We start from the raw sequence: 24,721 nt of genomic DNA, 5'->3' as shown, positions 1-24,721 counted from the left end.
GTGTGTGTGTGTGTGTATGTGTGTGTGTGTGTGTGTGTGTGTGTGTGTGTGTGTGTGTGTTGTGTTATGTTATGCATATGTGTGCCCACGCCCATGCACAGGTTTCTTGCTTCTCACAGCAAGTGGTCTTACTGACCTGTCTCTCCAGTCCATCTTAACGTATCTTTTATTTTGTTATTTTTATTGTATATGCGTGTGTGTTTTATGATGTTTATGTAGGTGTATAGGTCAGCGGTGGAGGCATGCCTGTACCATGCTGCATGTGTGAAGTCAGAAGACAGCTATGGTAGTAAATTCTCTCTTTCCACCTTGTTCAGGCAGGGTCTCTTTTCTTGTTTCTGAGGCTCAGCATTCTCCGGGCTGGTTGGCCCACGAGCTTCTAGGTGATTCTGGTCCACTTCCCATGTCCATGTAGGAATTCTGGGATTGTGGATTTGAGGCCTTGCATCCAGCTTTTCATTGCCAGTCTTGTGTGCCAAGTGCTTTTATACACGGAACTTTCTGGATAGCCCCAATTTAGTGAACTTTTAAATGACGTAAGGCCTTCCTGTAGTGATGCTGCGTTTGGTTTTGTGCTTAGCAGCAGTTACCTGCTGGTCCGGATACTGCTTACTCTGAATCTGCCTAGTAGCTCTGACTGGGAAGGAAATAACTATTGTTGTTAGATCCTGAAAAATCTTACTGGCTTTTGTAAGAATGTGAGGGTCTTTTCAGACTATCTGAATGAGGATATTGCCTTTTCATTTATCTATTTTATTTTTAGGTTTATCCTTTTATTCATTAATGCACTCAAATAATCAATTCCTATGATTTAAAAGACTTTTTTTTTATTGCTCTTGTTTTGAGACAGGGTCTCTATGTAGTCTTGGCTATGTCCTGGCTGTCCTGGGGTTCACTATAGAGATAGATCCATCCCCTTTATCTCCCGGAAGCTGGGGTTAAAGATGTGTGCCTGAAAGATGTATTTTAAAAAGTATTTTTTAGAAGAATAAAAATGAGGGATGGAGAGAGAACTTAGCCATTAAAGGCCAAGGCTCATAACCAAAACCTCAAGAAGAATAGCAGTCTCAGTCCATATGCTGTAGGGGCCTGCAGTCGAAGGCATAGAAAGACCTTGATCCTTGTCTTTTGTTTTAATTTAAAATATTTATTTATTTTTTATATTTTGAAATAATTCTGTTTGGGTTGTTTTTGTTTTTTGAGACAGGGTTTCTGTCTCTGTATCCTTGGCTATGGCTGTCCTGGACTCTCTTTGTAGACCAGGCTGGCCTCGATCTCACAGCACCTCACCTGCCTCTGCCTCCTGAGTGCCAGGATTACAGGCGTGCACCACTATGCTGGGCTTTGAACTATTACTTAAGTTTTAAAAGTTGAAATATAATTATATCATTTTCCCTTTCTTTCACCCAGCCCCTTCCCGGTGTCTCTCCTTACCCCTTTCAGGGTGTGTAGCCCTTTTTTGTTTACTTTGCACAAGGAAAGAGAACGCTTTGAATCGTGCTCTGTTCCACCCCCACCCCCACCCGCACCTAATACATTAAGGTGACCTTGCAGGCAGAGAGCCCGCTCTGGAGGTTTAGTGTTTCCCTACCCTTGTCCCCGTGCCGCCTGCGCTCTGCACACACAGTCTACATGTGCACCATGGTTTCTCTCTCCTTTTCCTATTTTGTTCTCTCTCCAGCTTATTTGTTTAGGAAATAAAACAAGCTGGGTTCCCTCTAGTGGACAAAATCACTTTTGTTAACTTCTGTGCCGGCTGATGGAGGCTGGCAAGGCCAGGCCTTTATTATAGCAAGTATCAGCTGTTTCAAGGATAAAAAATTCAGAGGTGGGAAATTGGATTTTCTCTCTTAAGAGATTGTACATAAATTTATATGTGTGCTTACATAAAACAAATGAAGTATTTTGGAGCGTAACATTTGCTTGGCTTAATGATTTTAGCACTGAAAGAAGTTCTTTACTATGATTCCCATTTTTTTGTTTTGTTTTGTTTTTCAAGACAGGGTCTCTCTGTGTAGCCCTGGCTGTCCTGGACTCGATTTGTAGACCAGGCTGGCCTCCAACTCAGTGACCCACCTGTCTCTGCCTCCCTAGTGCTGGGATTAAAGGCGTGCGCCACCACGCCCGGCTCCCAAGCGGTTCTTACTACAGACAAGCCTTGCTTTTTGTTCTTTCTAGAGCTTGTGTAGCATCTTTGGATGAAGAAGAACATAGCTGGGCATCCCCCTCACAGTGGTTGTCTGTAATTTTAATCCTTTTAGTAGTTTGTTCCCTTTCCAGCTTTAGTTTTTTGTTTTTTAATGTATCTATTTTTTTACAAGTATAATCTGAACTCTCTCTTAGCTGGGGAACGGAGGCCATGGCCAGATGCAGTTCTCAGCCGTGCTTTGTTGGCACCTTTAACAAGAACGCTTCCCTGTTGATTTATCCCTAGCTCCCAGGCCCTGATCGCGGTCCTTTCCCTGCTGTGTTCCTAGTCATGCCCCACCTTGTACTTAAGTGCTTCTCCCTACCGCTGACTCCCAGTACGGTATTTGCTGGGTGGACCTTGTTTTAGTCTTACTGGTCTCTGATTTGTTTTCTTGCTTGCTTCCCATTAGTTGTTTGTTTACATAATTTTCAATCCTTCCTCCCCACTGGCGACAGTTTTGTTCTGACTCTAGACTATCTAACCATTACTAGGAGACAAGTAGACCAGTGTATGAGGCCAGCAGTGGGGCCAGTGGCCTGAATTTGATCTCTGGGAGTCTTGTAAAGTTGGCAAGAGGGAACCAGGTGCACAAAGTCGCCCTCTGCCTTCCACATGTCTGGTGCCCCATCACACACACATACTTAATAAGTGAAATTAAATAAAAAAAAAAAAACTAAAGGTGAAATACTTTTCCCTTGAACTTGATTCTCATAGAAGTTTTACATCCTCTGTAGTGGTTGAATGTCAGCAAAATCGTAGATTGTCCCACGATAAAGGGAAGGTTGTGTGGCTTATGTGACCCTGTATGGCTACCACTAGCTAAGCTGGTTGCTGAGCACTTGAAATGTGGCTTATGCGACTGAGGACATAAAAATTTTTTTAATTAATTTGAATTAAAATGTAAATTGCCCCCTGTGACTAGGGTTGCCTGTGGGTCTCCACAATGTGTTCTCAGACCAGCAGCGTTGTCATCACCCCAGGACTTATTAGAAGCATAGAAGCCAAAGCGAGTCCAGGACAGCCAAGGCTACACAGAGAAGAGAGACCCCGTCTCGAAAAACAAAACAAACAAAAAAGCACAGAAGCAGCTGAATGCTGTGGCTCCTTCCTGGTAATTCCAGTGCTTAGAAGATTGACGCAGAAGTTCAAGGCTATCTCGGCCTATGTAGTGAGTTGCAGGCCAGTGGGGGCTATAAACAAAACGAAACTAAGCTGGACGTGGTAGCGACCATTGATCCCAGCACACAGAAGGCAGAGACACTCTGATCTCTTGTGAGGTCAAGGACAACCTGGTCTACAAAGTAAGATACAGGCTGTCTGGAGTTACATGGTGAGAAGCTGTCCTAAACAAACAAACCCAAACAAAGAAATGACCAAGCAAAACCAAATTTAAGATTCACAGGTGACTGTCCACACTGAAGTCTAACAAGTAATGGTTATTTGGGTGAACACTGGCGTGGAGAGGTAAAGACCAGCCACCTGCACCTCCCCTCCTTGGCTCTCATTTAAGTGGTTATTGGGTATGACTTAGTTGTTGGGTTTGTTTTTGTTTTGTTTTTATTTATTGTTTATTTTTTGGTTTTTGAGATAGGGTTTCTCTGTGTAGCCTTGCCTGCCCTGGACTTCCTTTGTAGACCAGGCTGGCCTCAAACTCACAGTGATCCACCTGCCTCTGCCTCCCGAGTGCTGGGAATAAAGGTGTGCGCCAACACACCCAGCTAGTTGTTGGGTTTTTTAATAAGTCGTTTTACTGGTGTGACGAGGATGGATGATGCTCAGCGTTTGAGGGTATCGAGTCACTCAGGCCTCTGATCAGTATAGATCTTTAGCTTCAGGAAACCCAGGTCTTTATTACTCCATTGATTCCAGTGCACACAGTTTGGGTTTGAAGGAGGGTTTTCCACTTTGCTGGTCACTGATGTGTAAGCTGGGATGCAAAGCTTGCCCCCCCCTTAGCTAACCTTGATCTGTGTCTGAATACTTTTGTGTATACTTGTTTTCTATAAAGTGTCTTGTTTGCTAAAAGCTTTCTGGCTGCCATTTTTTTTTTTTTTTTTTTTTTTTTTTTGTATTAGCTGACGAATTTTTGGTCTCTAAGTGTTTCCTCCCTCTCTGATAGGTCATAGTATTGCTGTCATTTTGGATTTTAAACTTGCTAAGAAGTCTGCTAATGGCAGCTTGTCACTTCATAGTTTGTCCCTTAAGGTGCAAGTCAGGAAGCCTCGGGATCAGAGTGTTCTGTAGTATGGAAGGGTGAGGCTCACCCTCATGGCTGTCAGCTGAGGGAGGCTGGCATGGAGCCAGGACAGCAAGGCGTCTGGAACATTCAGCTCCCCTCTCATTGTGGACTGCAGGCTACCGGTCAGGAGTGTTGCATTCCATTACAGCAGCCTATCTGAGGAGCTGGGGAAGAGATGGATGCTAGGTGACTCTTTGTCTTTGTTTTTCCTTTTGTTTTGTTTTGTTTTTAAGGTCTTACTCTTATAGCTCAGGCTAGCCTGAACTTTCTACATATTTCAGACTTGCCTCAAACTTAATAGCAACTGGTGTAATGGTGCACATGTGTCATTCCAGCTGTTGGAAGGCTGAGACAGGACTCTGAGATAGAGGGTAGGCCAGGCTGTGTAGTGATCCCTTCTCTGAAAAGACCAAACAAAGGCTGGGTGTGGTGGCGCACACCTTTAATCCCAATACTCAGGATGCAGAGGCAGGCAGAGAAAGAAAAGAAAAAGAAAACTTATCACGTAGTGCTCGGGCTGAACTCAGGGCTTCATGGCTATGCTCTGTCACTGAGCAGCATCTATTTCCAGCTGTAGTCTGTTGAGTTTTTGTGGTTTTGTGGGTTTTTTTCAGGTTTATTTTTTATATAAGTGTTTTGCTTACATGTATGTCTGTGCACCATGGGTCTGCCTGGTGCCCACGGAGGCCAGAAGAGGGCGTCAGATCTGCTGGAACTGGAGTTACAGATGGCTGTGAGCTACAGTGTGGGTGCTGGGGCAAGTGCTCCTCCCCAGCCCACCTGCTGGGCTTTAGGTCAGTTAAAACCTTTCGGTGTTGTGTACAGAAAGCTTCCAGTTAGCAGACAGCTTTTGTTAGGAACTGTTATTGGCTACTTGTTTCTGTATATTTCATAATAATTGACCATGGCTTGGAAAATATATAGGGAGTAAATTCCACTTATGAAAAAGATGTCTTAAAAATATGTGCTCCAGAATTACTTCCTTCTTTGACTATAAACTTTAGCTTCAATCCTTGTGTTACCTATAGTCAAATTTTAGGTATAAATAGAAGTAAATGAGGATTTTTTTTTTTTTTTTTTTTTTTTGGTTTCTCTCCTGGACTCACTTTGTAGACCAGGCTGGCCTCGAACTCACAGCGATTCGCCTGCCTCTGCCTTCCGAGTGCTGGGATTAAAGGCGTGTGCCACCACGCCCGGCTTGTAAATGAGGATTTTTAAAAAAAACATGTAAAGACTAAAATAGCCAGTCTGTTGCTGTACCTGTCTACGTAATGGGAAGGCTGAAATCAAAAGTAACTGTGTAGCTGGGCATGGTGGCTCACCGCTTTAATCCCAGCACTTGGGAGGCAGAGGCAGGCGGATGGCTGTGAGTTCGAGGCCAATCTGGTCTACAGGCGAGTCCAGGATAGCCAAGGCTGCACAGAGAAACCCTGTCTTGAAAAAACGAACAAACAAATAAAATTTTAAAAAGAAAGAAAGGGAGGAAATAAATAATAAAATAATAGCCAAAACAGCCCAGAAAGAAGGCCTTGCAGTAGGTCTCCTCCCAACAGGAAGGCTGTGACCTGAGAGTATAGGGGAGAGGTGCTATAACCAGGGCCTTTTTAATTGACCCTTCCTGGGATGGTCTTTCATGTAAACTGTAGAGGACCCTGTACAAGTGAAGGCTGTCTCCGTTTCACCTAGGGCAAGAATGTAATGATGGGGCTGGAGAGATGGCTCAGCGGTTAAGAGCACTGGCTGCTCTTCCAAAGGTTCTGAGTTCAGTTCCCAGCAACCACATGGTGGCTCACAACCATCTATAATGTCATCTGGTGCCCTCTTCTGGCATGCAGGTATACATGCAGCTAGAGCCCTCATATCAGAAAGTAAATAAACCTTAAAAAAATTCTAAGGCTGGGTGTGGTGGTGCATGCCTTTAATCCCAGCACTCAGGAGGCAGAAACAGGTGGATCACTGTGAGTTTGAGGCCAACCTGCTCTACAAAGGGAGTCCAGGACAGCCAAGGCTACACAGAGAAACCGTGTCTCAAAAAACAAACAAAACCAACAAAACAAAACAAATGACAAAAACAAAACAAAAAAACCTAGGCCAGTGGTGCATGCCTGTAATCCCAGCACTTGGGAGGGAGAGGCAGGTGGATCTCTGAGTTTGAGGCCAGCCTGGTCTACAAAGTAAGTCCAGAACAGCCAGGTCTATTATACAGAGAAACACTGTCTCAAAAAATAAACAAACAAAAAGAATGTAATTGATGCCATGCCAAGCAGCAGATCTTTCAGGAACAGTTTTCCTTTGCAAGGAAGCTGGAGGCTCTGTTGTTTAGCATGAAAAATTCTGCTAAACAGACTAAATTCAGTTTAAGAATTTAAGACTGAAACACCTTCTTTGGATGTGAGTCAGCGGTGGTGTCTGTCATAGTTACCTTTTCTTTCTTTCTTTTTTAAAAAGTTTTATTTATTTATTATTATGTATACAGAACTCTGCCTGCATGTACACGTGCATACCAGAAGATGGCATCAGATCACATTATAGATGGTTGTAAGCCACCATATGGTTCCTGGGAATTTGAACTTAGGACCTCTGGAAGAGCAGTCAGTGCTTTTAACCTCTGAGCCATCTCTCCAGCCCCACAGTTACCTTTTCACCATAAAATGCCACTTAAGCAATCTCTCTTGTCTTTCCATGTACTATAATGGTGCTCATGAATGTCCCACAATGCTGAGAAGAGAGGCAAGTCAAGTGCCAAGTCCTTACCAGGCCGGGCTCCAAAGTCATTGTCTGTCTCCTAGCTGTGACGATGAAGCACAGTGACTTTAGCAAGTCTGAAACCACTACTGATGTCAGAGCTGGGAAAATCATCATGACCTCTCAAGCAGGTTGACCAAGTGTGGGGTGACCAGCCCAGGTCTGATGTGCAGCTCAGAGACCTAGAAAAATGGCGGAGCAATCCCATCAATGTCGTAAAATGGTGGAACAAGCAATTTAGTTTCATTCAACCTCAGTTGGCGTCGTGGTCCATGAAGAAGCAAGACAAAAGCACATGGGACGGGAAAACCCCGGATCCTTTTTCTAGGGATGTAAGACATATGTATAAATAAGATGCCTGTGTGTCAAACATGAAATGAAAGGAGAGAAGAAGAAAAGCAGCTTAAGGGAGAGAGGGGTATAGTCCATCCTGGCAGGAGCAGGAAGCTGCCTTTGCATGTACACTCAGAGAGCAAGTATTGAACTCAGGAGCCTATGGGTGTTGGGGCATTTCACATTCAAGCCTCAACAGTACCCTCTTGAGCCTGCTGCTCTCCCATCCTCCCAATGGTGGATCGGGCTGCACTCGAAACTGCCTCCTTACTGGTGGTGGGAACGGAAAGATGTTTCCTGCAAGGGCTCAGGTGACAGCGAGTGAGAAAGTGTGTTCAATGGGCCTAGGAAATGCATCTAGACCAGTGACGAGTGTGGACAACAGCAGTTGAGCTAGAGGTAGAATCAGAGGCCTCAGAAGAGAAGACTGTATTGCTCCTGATCCAGGGTGACAAGTTTAGTGAAAAGGAAGAGAACGGTTTGGTCAAGAAGGATGGAACGCAGCCCCTAAGTCTATGAAAGGCTTCCTCCAGCCTCATGCTGTCTGCTTTATGACAAGACACATTCTTTTTCTTTTCTTTCTTTTTTTTTTTTTTTTTTTTGGTTTTTCGAGACAGGGTTTCTCTGTGTAGCCGTGGCTGTCCTGGATTCACTGTCCTCAAACTCACAGCGATCCATCTGCCTCTGCCTCCCGAGTGCTGGGATTAAAGGTGTGTGCCACCAATGCCCGGTGACAAGACACATTCTTAAATAGAAGATTCAGGAGTGTGCATAAAACTGACAGTATCTGAGTGAAGAGTTAAGTCTTTTGGGGGCTTGTAGCTGAGTGTCAGGGAGGAGATTTTTGCCCCCTTTTAGGGGAGAGGAATGGAAAAGGTTGGAATCTGAAAGGATTTTGGTGTTTGGAAATTAATGCTGTCTAACTTTGTTTTTCCCTTTGGCCATGCGCCTAGTGTGTGTCGGTTCCTGGAGCTGTGTCAAAGTCCAGAAGGTGGCTTTGGAGGGGGCCCTGGTCAGTACCCACACCTCGCACCCACGTATGCAGCTGTCAATGCGCTGTGCATCATTGGCACAGAGGAAGCCTACAGTGTCATTAACAGGTAAAGCTGCCGGCAGCAGTGGTGGGGATCCAGGACGGTTCCACCCACTGCATGGCACTGACGGTCGACTTTTCTGCCTTTTTCCTACTGTTCTCAGAGAGAAGCTCCTTCAGTATTTGTACTCCCTAAAGCAACCCGATGGCTCTTTCCTCATGCACGTCGGAGGCGAGGTAGATGTGAGGTGAGTGGGACCGTTGCATCCATACCTTCTGGAATGTACCTTTTCTTAGAACTGCTAAGCCTCAGGAACATGGCATACTGCTGCTTCATCCCATTCACTGATGTGTAAACGTGTTCCTGGCACAGTGTCATGGTCGTTGCTAGGATGGTGACACTAGTGTCCTCAGGTGTCACTGTCTCTTAGCTTCTTTTATGTAAATGTCAGAATGTGCGTTGGATAAGAACAAAATCAAGTGCTTCAGATTTATAAGTACAAAGTACATCGTTTAATGTAAGATAGTTTACTATACTTAATTACACAGTGTAATATAACCTTTCACCTCTCTTTGAGAAGCATGCCTAGAGTGACTCTGGAAACACTTCCTGGTTGCACTTGATGAAATCCTGAGGGTGCTGAACACCCGAGGCGCAGGCCCTCTGTGTGGTGCCGAATGCCTTGAGAGCCAGTAGACTGCACTGTAGTGGACTTGAACCCACTGACTGGTACCTGCTGGCTCAAACCTAGTATTTTACTAAAGAAGTGTATCTGGCAGGTGTGGTGGTCTGTGATCAAGATCTCAGCTCTTGGGAGGCGGAGACAGGAGGATCAGGAGTTCAGCATCATCCTTGGCTACATAATGATTTCAAGGCTAGCTTGGGCCTTTAGGACCTTTGGAACAACAGCCAAGTGCTCTTAACCTCTGAGTCATCTCTCCAACCCCATGCATCTTAAATAAAAAGAAGAAAAAGGAAAAAATAGATATTAATTACACTAGCAAGTAGCTTCCTGACCTGTAGGCAGTCCATCTATAGGGCATGTAATTTCTTTCTTTCCTTTCTTCCTTCTTCTCTCTCTCTCTCTCTCTCTCTCTCTCTCTCTCTCTCTCTTTCTTTCTTTGGTTTTTTGAGACGACAGGGTTTCTCTGTGTAGCCTTGGCTGTCTTGGGTTGTCCTCTAACTCATACAGATCTGCCTTCCTCTGCCTACCTGAGTTCTAGGATCACAGGCTGCGCCACCGAGCCTGGCTAATACTTAATTTCTCTTGTGTCTTTTTGTTTTTCTAGATGACAGGGTTTTCTCAAACTCACAGAGATCTGCCTGCCTCAGCTTCCTGAATGCTAAGATTATAGGTGTGGGCTACCACTGCCCAGCATAATTAATTAATTAATTAATTAATTAATTAATTAATTTATTTATTTATTTTTTGGTTTTTTGAGACAGGGTTTCTCTGTGTAGCCTTGGCTGTCCTGGACTCGATTTGTAGACCAGGCTGGTCTTGAACTCAGAGATGTGTCTGCCTCCACGCCCAAGTGCTGGGATTAAAGGCATGCGCCACCACACCTGGCTTTTTTTTTTTTCAAGACAGGGTTTCTCTGTGTCAGCCATGGCTGTCCTGGATTTGCCTTGTAGACCAGGCTGCCCTCAAACTCACAACGATCTGCCTGCCTTGGCTTCCCAAGTGCTGGAATTAAAGGCGTGCACCACCATGCCCAACTTGAGTGGCTCTTGCTGTCAGTTTAGGTCTATTGAAGAGACACCATGACCACAGCAACTCTCATAAAGGAAAACATTTAATTGGCACTGGCTTACAGTTCAGAGGTTTAGTCCATTATCATCATGGTGGGAAGCATGGTGTTGTGCAGGCAGACATGGTGCTGCAGAAGGAACTGAGAGCTCTACATCTGGACTGGCAGGCAGCAGGAGAGAAAGTGCGCCACTAAGCCTGGGCTTAAGCTTCAGAGACCCAAAGCCTGCCCCCATAATGACAAATGTCCTCCAACAAAACCACACCCACTCCAACCAGATCACACTTCCTAAAAGTGCCATTCCCTATGGACCTGCATGTCCACCTTTCTTTTTACTTTTATTTTGAGACAGGGTCTTAACGTTGCCAGGCTAGCCTTTAATTTGCAATTCTGCTCAGGCTCCTGAGTAGGAGTCTGGGATTCCACGACAGGCCATTGAGCTCCTGATTGTTACTTGTACAGTGGATGAAAGATTTGAATGACAGGTCAAAGCTGTAGGTTTCCTCCAATTTCTTGTCTTACCTGCCTTCTAGAACAGGGATTCCTTGGTTTTTCACTCTGCATTTCTTTGCTCTCCTTTGCCTAGAAGCACCAGTCAATGCTCAGGAGAGGAAATGGGAAACCGGGATAGTTGGTCACCCAGAGATGGAGAGGAAATGGGAAACCGGGATAGTTGGTTACCCAGAGATGGAGAGGAAATGGGAAACCGGGATGGTTGGTTACCCAGAGATGGAGAGGAAATGGGAAACCGGGATAGTTGGTTACCCAGAGATGGAGAGGAAATGGGAAACCGGGATAGTTGGTCACCCAGAGATGGAGAGGAAATGGGAGAGGAAATGGGAAACCGGGATAGTTGGTCACCCAGAGATGGAGAGGAAATGGGAAACCGGGATAGTTGGTCACCCAGAGATGGAGAGGAAATGGGAGAGGAAATGGGAAACCGGGATAGTTGGTCACCCAGAGATGGAGAGGAAATGGGAGAGGAAATGGGAAACCGGGATAGTTGGTTACCCAGAGATGGAGAGGAAATGGGAAACCGGGATAGTTGGTCACCCAGAGATGGAGAGGAAATGGGAGAGGAAATGGGAAACCGGGATAGTTGGTCACCCAGAGATGGAGAGGAAATGGGAGAGGAAATGGGAAACCGGGATAGTTGTTACCCAGAGATGGAGAGGAAATGGGAAACCGGGATAGTTGGTTACCCAGAGATGGAGAGGAAATGGGAAACCGGGATAGTTGTTACCCAGAGATGGAGAGGAAATGGGAAACCGGGATAGTTGTTACCCAGAGATGGAGAGGAAATGGGAAACCGGGATAGTTGTTACCCAGAGATGGAGAGGAAATGGGAAACCGGGATAGTTGGTTACCCAGAGATGGAGAGGAAATGGGAAACCGGGATAGTTGGTCACCCAGAGATGGAGAGGAAATGGGAGAGGAAATGGGAAACCGGGATAGTTGGTCACCCAGAGATGGAGAGGAAATGGGAAACCGGGATAGTTGTTACCCAGAGATGGAGAGGAAATGGGAAACCGGGATAGTTGGTTACCCAGAGATGGAGAGGAAATGGGAAACCGGGATAGTTGTTACCCAGAGATGGAGAGGAAATGGGAAACCGGGATAGTTGTTACCCAGAGATGGAGAGGAAATGGGAAACCGGGATAGTTGGTTACCCAGAGATGGAGAGGAAATGGGAAACCGGGATAGTTGTTACCCAGAGATGGAGAGGAAATGGGAAACCGGGATAGTTGTTACCCAGAGATGGAGAGGAAATGGGAAACCGGGATAGTTGTTACCCAGAGATGGAGAGGAAATGGGAAACCGGGATAGTTGTTACCCAGAGATGGAGAGGAAATGGGAAACCGGGATAGTTGGTTACCCAGAGATGGAGAGGAAATGGGAAACCGGGATAGTTGTTACCCAGAGATGGAGAGGAAATGGGAGAGGAAATGGGAAACCGGGATAGTTGGTCACCCAGAGATGGAGAGGAAATGGGAAACCGGGATGGTTGTTACCCAGAGATGGAGAGGAAATGGGAAACCGGGATAGTTGTTACCCAGAGATGGAGAGGAAATGGGAAACCGGGATAGTTGTTACCCAGAGATGGAGAGGAAATGGGAAACCGGGATAGTTGTTACCCAGAGATGGAGAGGAAATGGGAAACCGGGATAGTTGTTACCCAGAGATGGAGAGGAAATGGGAAACCGGGATAGTTGGTTACCCAGAGATGGAGAGGAAATGGGAAACCGGGATAGTTGTTACCCAGAGATGGAGAGGAAATGGGAGAGGAAATGGGAAACCGGGATAGTTGTTACCCAGAGATGGAGAGGAAATGGGAAACCGGGATGGTTGGTCACCCAGAGATGGAGAGGAAATGGGAAACCGGGATGGTTGTTACCCAGAGGTGGAGAGGAAATGGGAAACCGGGATAGTTGGTCACCCAGAGATGGAGAGGAAATGGGAGAGGAAATGGGAAACCGGGATAGTTGGTCACCCAGAGATGGAGAGGAAATGGGAAACCGGGATGGTTGTTACCCAGAGATGGAGAGGAAATGGGAAACCGGGATAGTTGGTTACCCAGAGATGGAGAGGAAATGGGAAACCGGGATGGTTGGTCACCCAGAGATGGAGAGGAAATGGGAAACCGGGATGGTTGTTACCCAGAGGTGGAGAGGAAATGGGAAACCGGGATAGTTGGTTACCCAGAGGTGGAGAGGAAATGGGAAACCGGGATAGTTGTTACCCAGAGATGGAGAGGAAATGGGAAACCGGGATGGTTGGTTACCCAGAGATGGAGAGGAAATGGGAAACCGGGATAGTTGTTACCCAGAGATGGAGAGGAAATGGGAAACCGGGATAGTTGTTACCCAGAGGTAGAGAGGAAATGGGAAACCGGGATAGTTGGTCACCCAGAGATGGAGAGGAAATGGGAGAGGAAATGGGAAACCGGGATAGTTGTTACCCAGAGATGGAGAGGAAATGGGAAACCGGGATGGTTGGTTACCCAGAGATGGAGAGGAAATGGGAAACCGGGATAGTTGTTACCCAGAGATGGAGAGGAAATGGGAAACCGGGATAGTTGTTACCCAGAGATGGAGAGGAAATGGGAAACCGGGATAGTTGTTACCCAGAGATGGAGAGGAAATGGGAAACCGGGATAGTTGTTACCCAGAGATGGAGAGGAAATGGGAAACCGGGATAGTTGTTACCCAGAGGTAGAGAGGAAATGGGAAACCGGGATAGTTGTTACCCAGAGATGGAGAGGAAATGGGAAACCGGGATAGTTGTTACCCAGAGATGGAGAGGAAATGGGAAACCGGGATAGTTGTTACCCAGAGGTAGAGAGGAAATGGGAAACCGGGATAGTTGGTCACCCAGAGATGGAGAGGAAATGGGAGAGGAAATGGGAAACCGGGATAGTTGTTACCCAGAGATGGAGAGGAAATGGGAAACCGGGATAGTTGTTACCCAGAGATGGAGAGGAAATGGGAAACCGGGATAGTTGTTACCCAGAGGTAGAGAGGAAATGGGAAACCGGGATAGTTGGTCACCCAGAGATGGAGAGGAAATGGGAGAGGAAATGGGAAACCGGGATAGTTGTTACCCAGAGATGGAGAGGAAATGGGAAACCGGGATAGTTGTTACCCAGAGATGGAGAGGAAATGGGAAACCGGGATAGTTGTTACCCAGAGATGGAGAGGAAATGGGAAACCGGGATAGTTGTTACCCAGAGATGGAGAGGAAATGGGAAACCGGGATGGTTGGTTACCCAGAGATGGAGAGGAAATGGGAAACCGGGATAGTTGTTACCCAGAGATGGAGAGGAAATGGGAAACCGGGATAGTTGTTACCCAGAGGTAGAGAGGAAATGGGAAACCGGGATAGTTGTTACCCAGAGATGGAGAGGAAATGGGAAACCGGGATAGTTGTTACCCAGAGATGGAGAGGAAATGGGAAACCGGGATAGTTGTTACCCAGAGGTAGAGAGGAAATGGGAAACCGGGATAGTTGGTCACCCAGAGATGGAGAGGAAATGGGAGAGGAAATGGGAAACCGGGATAGTTGTTACCCAGAGATGGAGAGGAAATGGGAAACCGGGATAGTTGTTACCCAGAGATGGAGAGGAAATGGGAAACCGGGATGGTTGGTTACCCAGAGATGGAGAGGAAATGGGAAACCGGGATGGTTGGTTACCCAGAGATGGCCTCTTGATCTCTGGGGCCTAGAACAACTCCTGGTAGTTCCTGAGAATGCCTTATTCAGGGATTGATAGCTTCTGGGTACCTCAGAAACCTCCATGAACAGCTAAGGAAGAAGCCAGAATCCCAGACTCCTACCCAGGAGCCTGAGTAGAATTGTAAATTAAAGGCTAGCCTGGCAACATTGAGACCCTGTCTCAAAAATGAAAGTAAAAAGAAAGGTGGACATGCAGCTCTGATTGACAGCAGTTACCTAATACATATGAGACACTGAATTCAATACCTAGTACTGGAAAAATGAACATATGAAAAAAGAGAGTCTTATTTATTCATTTCTTTAAAAGATTAATTAATTAATTATACAGTATGCTGCCTGCATGTAGGCCTGCATTCCAGAAGAGGGCACCAGATCTCATTGTAGATGGTTGTGAGCCACCATGTGGTTGCTAGGAATTGAACTCAGGACCTTTGGGAGATCAGCCAGTACTCTAAACCTCTAAGCCATCTCTCCAGCCATATTTATTCATTTTTATTTACTCATCATTCATTCATGAATTAGCTGTGAAATTTGTAGTATTCTCTGGAGACAGAGGAAAGGCAGCAGCTGACTGAGCAGCGCAGGAGGCCTGGGGCAACAGTGGGAAGAGGGAACCAGCCAGAGGGCCGCCTGGGGACAGGGTGAGGAGGCCCTGACTCTCATTACTGGCAAATACATTCTTACGGGTTTTAAGTAGGCAATGATATGATCTGATTTGTTCTCTGCTAGTTCTCTGGTTGCAGCGAATAAATTATAGTGTTTTAGTAAATGTCCTCTGGTTTCTGGGCTGGAAGGAGGGAGACAATCAGGTTGATGCTGGCGGATGATAATGTCGTGGGTTCGGATGACGGTGGAGAAAGGCAGACAAACTTGAGAGCTGTGAAGCCGGATTTGGTGAGACAGGGAGAAGCCGCATGGAGCGTCGTACCTTGCTCCCTCCCCATCTCTGTGCATGGTCTACGACTAGTGGTTTTGGTATTTGTTGTGTGATTTTTCTTGGGAGTCCGTTTCTGTTCATCTCCAAAGAGATCAAAGAAAATGCCATCCAGGCCCTGCTTGTCGAGCCGTTGAGTTGATTGGGGTTGCTCATAGGATCATGGCTGCCTTGGGCAGCTGAGCCACCAAAAGCCTCATGTGATGGTTTATGAAAAGGGATGAATGATGGATCACAAACGCTGCATCACTGGAGTTCCATCCCCAGTCAGGGTTACATGCGTCGGTGGAGGTCGGGAAGGAGTGACTGGAGTCTCAGGTGAAGGCCTCACGATCCTTCCCCGCCCTTCTCCAACAAGGAAGCATTAACGGGCCCAATCTTCTGAGTGTCACATGGGCGACCACAGGTGCTTTGATGTCAAGATGACAGCAGTCATGTCACGCTTAGGAGGACTGAATTTCACAATACTCCATCCCTTCTTCTGGTCTTTTCTTTTTTCTTTTTTACTTGTCCTGGACTCTCTTTATAGACCTGGCTAGCCTCGAACTCACAGTGATCCGCCTGCCTCTGCCTCCCGAGTGCTGGGATTAAAGCATGCACCACCACTGGTGGTTTTTGCATTCTTATGTTCTCTTCTGCAGTGCTCCCTAAACCTTGGAATTATACAGATGTATGATTATTCGCTGAGCACTGGGTTCCTGTGTTTCAGCAACAGTATAGGACACAGCAAGACACTTTCAGCAATTTGACCAATACTGAGTCTCTTTATAACCGCTGTCCACTATAAAAAGGTTTTTTTTTTTCCACTTAGGTTCCACAGTAGCAGTAACCTATGGATGTAAAGGCAAATGTTTAGACAGTAAATTGGTAGACAAATCACAACTGTTTAACAAAACACTAGCAGCAGCCTTCCTGCTTACACAGGTTTTTTGTCCTGGTTTCCAATACCAAACATTGTTTCCCCCATTAAGAAAGTAGTTGGTTGTACCCAAAACAGTTGTACTGTTGTTTCACCAGCAGGCGCATTCTGCCTGTAATGGTGATTAACACACAGAGTGCACAGCCAAGCAGGACTGTGGTGACAGTTTACTCCCAGCAGTCAGCATAGTGTCTTGTGGCACCACCAAATAAATCCAACCAGTGGGAAGTGAGCCTTTAGCTCAGTCCCAACTTGACTCCTCCATATTCTGCAACCAGAACATGTGGTATTTTCAGCAGTAGGATCTTACCATTCAGTTACATACCATTAGTATGTGGCTAATAATAGTGTAGCCTGTACAGTGGGACGTTAGGTGTCTCCCTTGGCAATAGCATGTAGGGCTATACGCCCACACCCAGGGTACAGCCAAACTCTTTAACTTGTGTTTTTCCGTTCGAGATGCATTTCCAAATCTGTAGGGAACCTAGAGCTTAGCCTTGTATCATGTGCATAAGGAATCGTTTTCACAAATCTTTTTCTCCAAATGCCCACCACTGGCTACTCTAAGCAAATAAGAGTAGGTTTTAGGATTTAGTGTCTAGAGAATATTTTTTTTAATTGTTACTGAAGTTCAAAGGATCCCATTGCTTTGTTTGTTTGTTTGTTTGTTTGTTTGTTTGTTTGTGACTGGGTCTCTCTATGTACTCCTGGGTGTCCTGGAACTCACTCTATAGACCAGGTTGGCCTGGAACTCAGAGGCCTGCCAGCCTCTGCCTCCCGAGTGCTGGGATTAAAGGTGCGCGCCACCACTCCTGGCCTGTTTCATGTTTTACGTCACTATCAGGGGAACTCATACTTGCTGTTCCAGCATGGAGACACGCTCATCCAGTCCACAAGGGGAAAGATGGCCACATTGGAACTGCCCTTATGGATGCTCTGCCCTCAAAACAGCTCATGCCCAGTTGCTAGCCTATTTACCCTTTCAGAGGCATGTAACTGCACTCCCCCAACTCATATTTGGTTCTGTTTATCCCCTGGTCAGCCACCAGTTGTTGTGTGCCTCCTCCTGGGAGGCCTATTTCTGTTCACCCTTAGTAGAGAGGGCAAGAACAGACCAAAGAAACAATTTAGTCATGATAGCTGCATCACTTGACTCCCCACCCCAGTCTTGTGCAGTTGGGTGAGGATTACATGTGATTACATGTGGGGAGGCTGGTTTCTGAAAGGGGAGGCCTGGAGTCTCCAATTAAGGATCCGATCCCCCTCCCCACCCTCCTCCTACACAGGAATATTAATAGACGCTATCTTGTGAGGATCTCAGTCAAGTGATTACAACCACAGCTCTGATCTCAAGATGTAGTAGCCATGGTCACGCCCAGAGGACAGAATTCCACAACAGCCTCTCCTGTCAGTTCGCCTACTGATGAGAGGCAGACTACATTGCAAGTCTTCTCCCAGCCTCATTAGGATTCAAGAGCCCCTGAAAACACTGCTGAGCCTTTGTGAGAGGCTAAAGGCCTGGAGGAAATTAGATCATACTTTCAAAGTTAGCATATGGTAAATAATTTGGCGCCCGAAAGCTTGAGTCTTGCCTACTTTAGATGCCTGCTGGCCAAACTCAGCCCCTGCTGTGCCTTTGGCCAGTGGGAGCCTGGCTGGTCACAGTGCTGGTGGGATAAGCGTGCCCTTGGCTTTTGCAGCGATTCCTGTGGAATGCCTCAATAAATCTGCCTTCATGTTGAATCTATACAAGAAATAAAATGGAAGCTGAGCTATCTTTTCCTTCCCTTTCTTGTTCCCTCTGTGTTCTCAGAGGACAGATATGTAAGAGGAAGTAAAATAAATAGTTGCCTTTCAATGCTGGGTATTTTAGTCTTTTCCAGACAGCGTTTCTCTGTGTAGCCTTGGCTGTCGTGGACTCACTTTGTAGACCAGGCTGGCCTGGAACTCACAGAGATCTGCCTGCCTCTGCCTTCCCAGTGCTGGGATTACAGGCGCATGCCACCACGCCCGGCCTTCCATGCTGGGTATTTGAAAAGACAGTCTCTGGATGTGTCCTGTGACAAATGGGGAAGATGAAAGAGTGTCCTGAGAAGAATTATGGCTAGAAGACTAGACTGGCGAGATTATCTCAAGTCAAATGGATATATTTTATTTTATTTGCTCATTTTCAGATAGGAGCTGGAAATATAGCTTAGTGGAAGAATGTGTACATGGTATGTGTAAAGTCCTTCTTAGATCCCCAGAATCGCCCTGTCCAAAAGACATGTTTCTACTTGTTTTTTAAATTGAAACAGTGTCTCATGTGTCCCAAGCTGTCCTCAAACTTGCTGTGTAGCTGAGGATGACTTTGAACTTGTGGTCCTCCTGCTTCTGCCTCTTGAGTGCTAGGATCATGGGCATGTACTACCATGCTCAATTTTGGGGTCCTAGAGATCAAACCTAGGGTTTGTACATACTTGGCAAGCCACATCTTAAGCTCTGTTCCTACTTTGTCACTGGAAGGTCTTTTTCTGTTTGTATTTTATGAAGTGCTTGAATTCAGCTCTTTTCTCTAGAGGCATAAGGATATGTCTGTCTCTGTCTCATTTGTGTGGCCCAATAGAGTTTGGTGGCCTGCTGTGCAGTGTGTCTGTCAGAGGAAATAGAGAGCTAACCTTTTATACACATCCCTAATCCAGGAAAAATGGCTGTGTGCAAAGAGCCAGCAGGGATGTGACTGCAGCTTACCAGGCAAAGGGAACAGTCTACTCTAGCAGTTTACTGAGCCTTGTTCTGGCTTTTTCTTGGAGTCTAACGTGTTTCCCTCTGTTTCTGTCTTTCCAGAAGCGCGTACTGTGCTGCCTCAGTAGCCTCTCTCACCAACATCGTCACTCCAGACCTCTTTGAAGGCACTGCCGAATGGATAGCAAGGTGGGAGAATTCACAGGGCCCCGGTCACTAGAGGGCAAGTGGTCATGAAACAGAAAAGTCTGGAAGGGAATATAATTTTTTTTTCTTTTTTGAGACAAGGTTTCTCTGTGTAGCCTTGGATGTCCTGGACTCACTTTGTAGACCAGGCTAGCCTCGAACACACAGAAATCCTCCTGCCTCTGCCTCCCGAGTGCTGGGATTACAGGTGTGCACCACCACGCCCATCAGGAAATACAAAGTTATAAGATGCCTTAGGGGTTATATGTTGTGCCCTTTGTAAATACTTGAGATCATTTTCAGACTTACATTAATGTTGTATTATAGTTTATATTGGCACAGGCCAAAACCTTTGGTGGGTCACATTGGTGGGAGTCTAAATTGACTGAAGCAGTTTGGAAATATCTCAAAACACCCTTGCTTATAGAACGTCACTTCTGTAGAAACTATAGAAAGACAAAGACTCATTTATAAGAGCAAAAAGCCAGGAACAGGACTGGGTGTGGTGGCCCATGGTGGCCACACTGTAATCACGTCATTCAGGAGGCTGATGTAGGAGCTCATTGTCATCTTTAGCCCATCTTGAGTTTCAGTCTAGCTACAAGAAGCCCTCTTAATAAAAAACAAAAAGGTATTATGTGTATATATATATGTGTGTGTGTTTATATAAAATATAAAAACAAATAGTATATATGTATTTATATATATAGTATATATATAATATATACTATATACATATGTATATACTATATACACCCACTATTTACCATGCTATATACAGTATACTATATACTGTATACATTACATAGTATGTAATTTACATATAATATAGTATAATATATATTATACATGTATATATATATATAGTATATACTGTTTGTATGCACACAGTATAGTATATATGTTATATATTATATACATTATAGTGTACATTATGTGTGTGTGTGTGTGTGTGTATCCCTCTCCCTCCTACTTCAGATCTCGATAAGTTACTCTCAGCTTACTTCACAGCAGGTATCTAGAAGCTTCCTTCCAGTATGAAATTAATTTTATTTTTCTGCATATATATACACATATATACTATATACTATATATACTATTTGTTATTTTTATCAAAATTGTGCTTATCACCATGTAAATGTAATGTGACAGCAGATGATATACTATGGTCATATTTTTGGTATTACTTTCATTTTCTGGAGTTAATGTATGTACCATGAATGTATCAGGAATTCTCCAAATTCTCTGCCAGCACTACAAAGCCATTCTTCACACAGTCAAACGGCTCAAGTAATCTTTTCTTTTGTTGTGTATTTGTGCACATGCGTGCGTGTTTATCTGTGAGTGTGTTAGTATGCCTCTGTGAGTGTGTGTATGTGTGTGTGCATGTTCTGGGTTGTTCTCCCCTGAAGCCCTCGCCTCCTGCTTCAGATCTAGACAGATTGCTCTCAGCTTGCTGCACAGCAGGCATCTAGAAGCTTCCTTCCAGCATGAAATTCACTCCATTTTCCTGCTTGGCTGGAGCCCTGTCTTTTTTTTTTCCTTATCATTCATTTTAATAAAGCACAGTACTCTAAACGCTCTCAGCAAAGGCCATGGAGGAAGCACACTTTTAAGATCCTACATACATCTCCATTTGCAAGCCTGCTTGGTGTCTGCTGGTTAGAGACGAATAGGTTAGCAATGGTGTAGACTGTATTTGTCTGAATTTTGTAAGCATTGCTCCATTGTCTTATGACTTTTCATGTCATCGTCAATGAATCCGATTTTCACAGTAACTAACAGTCATTGGGGACGCAGTAGGATGATGGTGGCGGTTTTGGGACTGTAACTAGGCGTTCTCTGGATTTGAATCATTTTAGTCCTGTTTCTCAGTTGAGATGTCCCATCTTTTTATTCCTTCCCAGTGTGCTTTTCTTCATTTCCTGTGGCAAATAGGTAATTGTATCTGCTTCAGCACCCTTGGAGGAGCCGGGTGCAGTAGCATTTGCCAGTTCCTACTGCTCAGGGGGGTGAGACAAAGATCCACTGGGTGCAGGAATTCAAGACCAACCAGTCTGGGGAACATAGTGAGACCCTGTCTCAGTAGGGTGGTGTGTGTAAGTGTGTGTGTGTGTGTGTGTGTGTGTGTGCGCGCACGCATGCGTGCATGTGAGTGTGTGTGCGTGTGTGTGCGCATCAGTGTGTGTGTGCCTGTGAGTGTGTGTATGTGGTGGCTCAATTAAGAACACTGCCTGTTTTTCTAGGAGGCCAGCACCCCCATGGTGGCTCACAGCTGTCTGTAACTTGACTTCCAGGGGATCCAATACTCTATAATGTTCTCCACGGGCATGAGGTATACATATGGTGCACAGGCTTATATGGAGGCAAAACACCATACACATAAAATAAAATAATAATAAACTTTAAAAGCCCATGTCTAGGTCTTTTCAGCATGTGACATGTCTCGTTGTCCTGGGTGTCCATGTGTTGAAGTTTTGGACTGTGTCCTGGACGTGGTGTGTTGTAGAGAATGGATTCTGTTAGATTGCTTCAAAGGATGTCTTTGTTTTTAGCAGACAAGCTACTTAGTCAGACTCATGCTGTACACTTCAAACAGGGCTGCGCCCTGCAGTGGGTGGTGGCTCAGATCTCAGATGGGTTTTGATTCCAAGGCGCCCAGTGTGCCCAGCATATGTGCTTTCAAGGTAGAAACTTGAGCTGAATTTGGGGGTTTTCCATCTCTGACTCTCCCAGCTTGTCCTCACTTTCTAGTAGCCTGTTTCTTCCTGCTAAAGATGGTGGCCTTCTATTACAGTTTTAGCTGCCCTGCCCTAAGACCCAGGCTACCACTGCCACCATTTGGGTACTATGGCCATCCCCTGGGCAAACCAAAAGAAAAAAAATAGGGTGTTATAGTGGGGACCAGTTCCCTGCAGTTGTTGGCTTCAAGTTCTAACTCTGCACAGAGCTCCCGGTGCCTTTCCTTGGTCAGCTGGGCCCCCAGATGTTTTCTGTCATGTAGGAGTGTGCAGCGCAGCCTTCAGGGCTCACTAGCAGGATTCTCACTGAACATGCGGGTCTCACCGAGCCGCTTTTACTGTTTATTACTAGCTTTGTGCCTTGGACACCTTGTTCCATTTCTTTGTCGTGTCAACTGATGGGATGTTGAATTGTCTACAAATCTGGAAAACACAGGACCCAAATGAGTGTGCGTGTGATGGTGACATAGTTCCTGCCACCATGGCAGGGCCACCAAGAAGCCCAGTCCCGTGGGAAGTTTTGCTTGGCTTTTCTCTTTTTCCTTCATCCCCACCCCACATGCCTGGCTTAAGGAGACCTTGAGAATCTTTGTTGGTGCTGTTTGGAAACTTCATAATGGTGGATCTTGGTGTGGCTCAGTCTCACTGTGTGCTAGGCACCCAGTAGGACTCTCATTCAGAAACGCACACGTTTCAGGACTAGGAAATTGCACTGCAGCATTTCTTTGGCGACTTCTCCTTCTTTATTTTTATTTTTGAAAGGAGTCTCACTGTGAACCCGAGGCTGACTGGCACCATTGGGTCTCACTGTGAACCCGAGGCTGACTGGCACCACTGGCCATCTTGCCTCAGTTTCCCGGGTGCTAGGGTTATAGGCATGTGCCGACATACTCAGCTTGCTCCATATACAGCAGTATTAACTTCATTTAAAAATACTTTTCATCAATTTGTTCTTAGACAATTTTATACATATAGTACATTGTAAGTACTGCCACCCCATCCTCTCTCATCTCCCACCTGTTCCTCACCCTCTTTCCAAGTCCCTTTCCCACATTCATGTCTTTTTGTTTTGTTTTGTGACTCAGTGGGTTTACCTAGGGTTGTCTGTGTCACCATGGCTTTGGGGATATCTCTGGAGCTTCGGTTTCTCAATGGGATACAACTCAAGACAGTGGTCCTGCCTGGGCTGCAGAGTGAGTGCAAGGCCAGCCTAGGCAACTTAGGGAGACCTACTCTAAAAAGCAAAAGATGGGCCCAGTGGCAGAGTGCTTGCTTAACACGGGCCACGCCCTGCTTTAATCACCAGCATGACCAAAACAGGTTAAAAACCAACACCAAACAGGCTAACCCCAAAGCTGAGGCAGGGGCACAGACCTATAGCCCAGACCTGAGTTGGGTGGACATAGGGTGAGACAGCAGGAAAAGCTCAAGGCCAGCCTGGCCTACATGAAATCCCACCTCAGACAAACAGAAACAGGGAAGAAACTAAAAGCAAGCCGTGGCTCAATGGTAGAGTGCTTGCCTAGCATGTGCAGAGACCTGGGTTTGAGCTCCAGAGGTAGAGTTTAAAAAGGAGACTAGATAAAAATAAAAAGGCATTTACTAGTAGACCTTGTACTCAAAGATAACCAGAACCAGTGTTTTTGTTTTGTTTTGTTTTAAATTTTAACTGGATGATTCTGGTATGTATTTCCAACCTGCAACCTTCCCCCAATGGGAAGTAACCAGTGCTATCACCTTTATTTTATTTTGTTTTTTTGATACAGGGTTTCTCTGTATAGCCTTGGCTGTCCTAGACTCGCTTTGTAGACCAGGCTGGCCTCGAACTCACAGAGATCCCCTGCCTCTGCCTCCCAAGTGCTGGGATTAAAGGTGTGCACCACCACGCCTGGCATCACATTTCTTATATAAGTGGGCAGTTTCTAAATTTCCAAGGCTTCTAGTTCTGTTTTCTTGGAAAAGGACTCTTCAAACATTAATACATCAAGGGCTGGGGAGATAATTCAGCCCATAAAGGGTATACAGTACAAGCAAGAGGACCTGAATCCAATACCGAGTGAAAAGCCAGGCATGCTTGTAATCCCAGCACTGGGGAAGAAGAGTTAGGCCATCCTTAGGACTCATTGGCAAAGACATCCTAGCCAAAGCTATGATCCCCAGGTTCCATTGAGAGAGACCCTGTCTCAAAACACAAAGTGGCTACTCTCCTGAGGAACACCCCAGCTGGTCTCCGTCCTCCACATTGCATGTGTATATATGCACGCATACTCACGTATACATGCACACAAGTTAATAAAGCAGCACCTTTCTATCCATGGTGGCAACACCATATACTTTAATCAGAGCAAACTTAACTCTCTGCCACCTAGACCATGGAGCGGGCACTCGTCCTCATCCCTGCCCTTGCCATGGTCGTCTTCTTCCAATCTCCTAGGTGCCAGAACTGGGAAGGCGGCATTGGCGGCGTGCCCGGGATGGAGGCTCACGGTGGCTACACCTTCTGTGGCTTGGCTGCGCTGGTCATCCTCAAGAAGGAGCGCTCTCTGAACCTGAAGAGCTTGCTAGTGAGTAGTTGTTGCACTGTCCCCCCTCCTGGAGCCCGGGTTGGTGATGGGACTCTGATGTGAGACAGTGGGGGGTCTGGTGACAGGAAAGGCTGGCTGGACTGTCCCCTTGAGCAGACTCCTCGTG

At 45.8% G+C, this 24,721-nt stretch overlaps 1 protein-coding gene across 1 annotated transcript in view; it reads left to right on the top strand.

Moving 5' to 3' along the window:
* The window catches only part of LOC311604058 (protein farnesyltransferase subunit beta), a 75,351-nt gene that overhangs the window by 33,126 nt on the left and 17,504 nt on the right, over positions 1-24,721 (top strand). Inside the window, exons 5-8 of the mRNA XM_084793572.1 lie at positions 8,462-8,608; positions 8,706-8,789; positions 19,206-19,292; positions 24,465-24,594. Coding sequence (XP_084649698.1) covers positions 8,462-8,608; positions 8,706-8,789; positions 19,206-19,292; positions 24,465-24,594 — 448 coding nt within the window. The remainder of the gene's footprint in view (positions 1-8,461; positions 8,609-8,705; positions 8,790-19,205; positions 19,293-24,464; positions 24,595-24,721) is intronic.

This window comes from Acomys minous (genome assembly GCF_964271855.1).
Source record: "Acomys minous genome assembly, chromosome: 8".
Lineage (NCBI taxonomy): Eukaryota > Metazoa > Chordata > Mammalia > Rodentia > Muridae > Acomys > Acomys minous.
The sequence above is the reverse complement of the archived record's forward strand: the minus strand, read 5'-3'. Positions and strand labels throughout refer to the sequence as shown.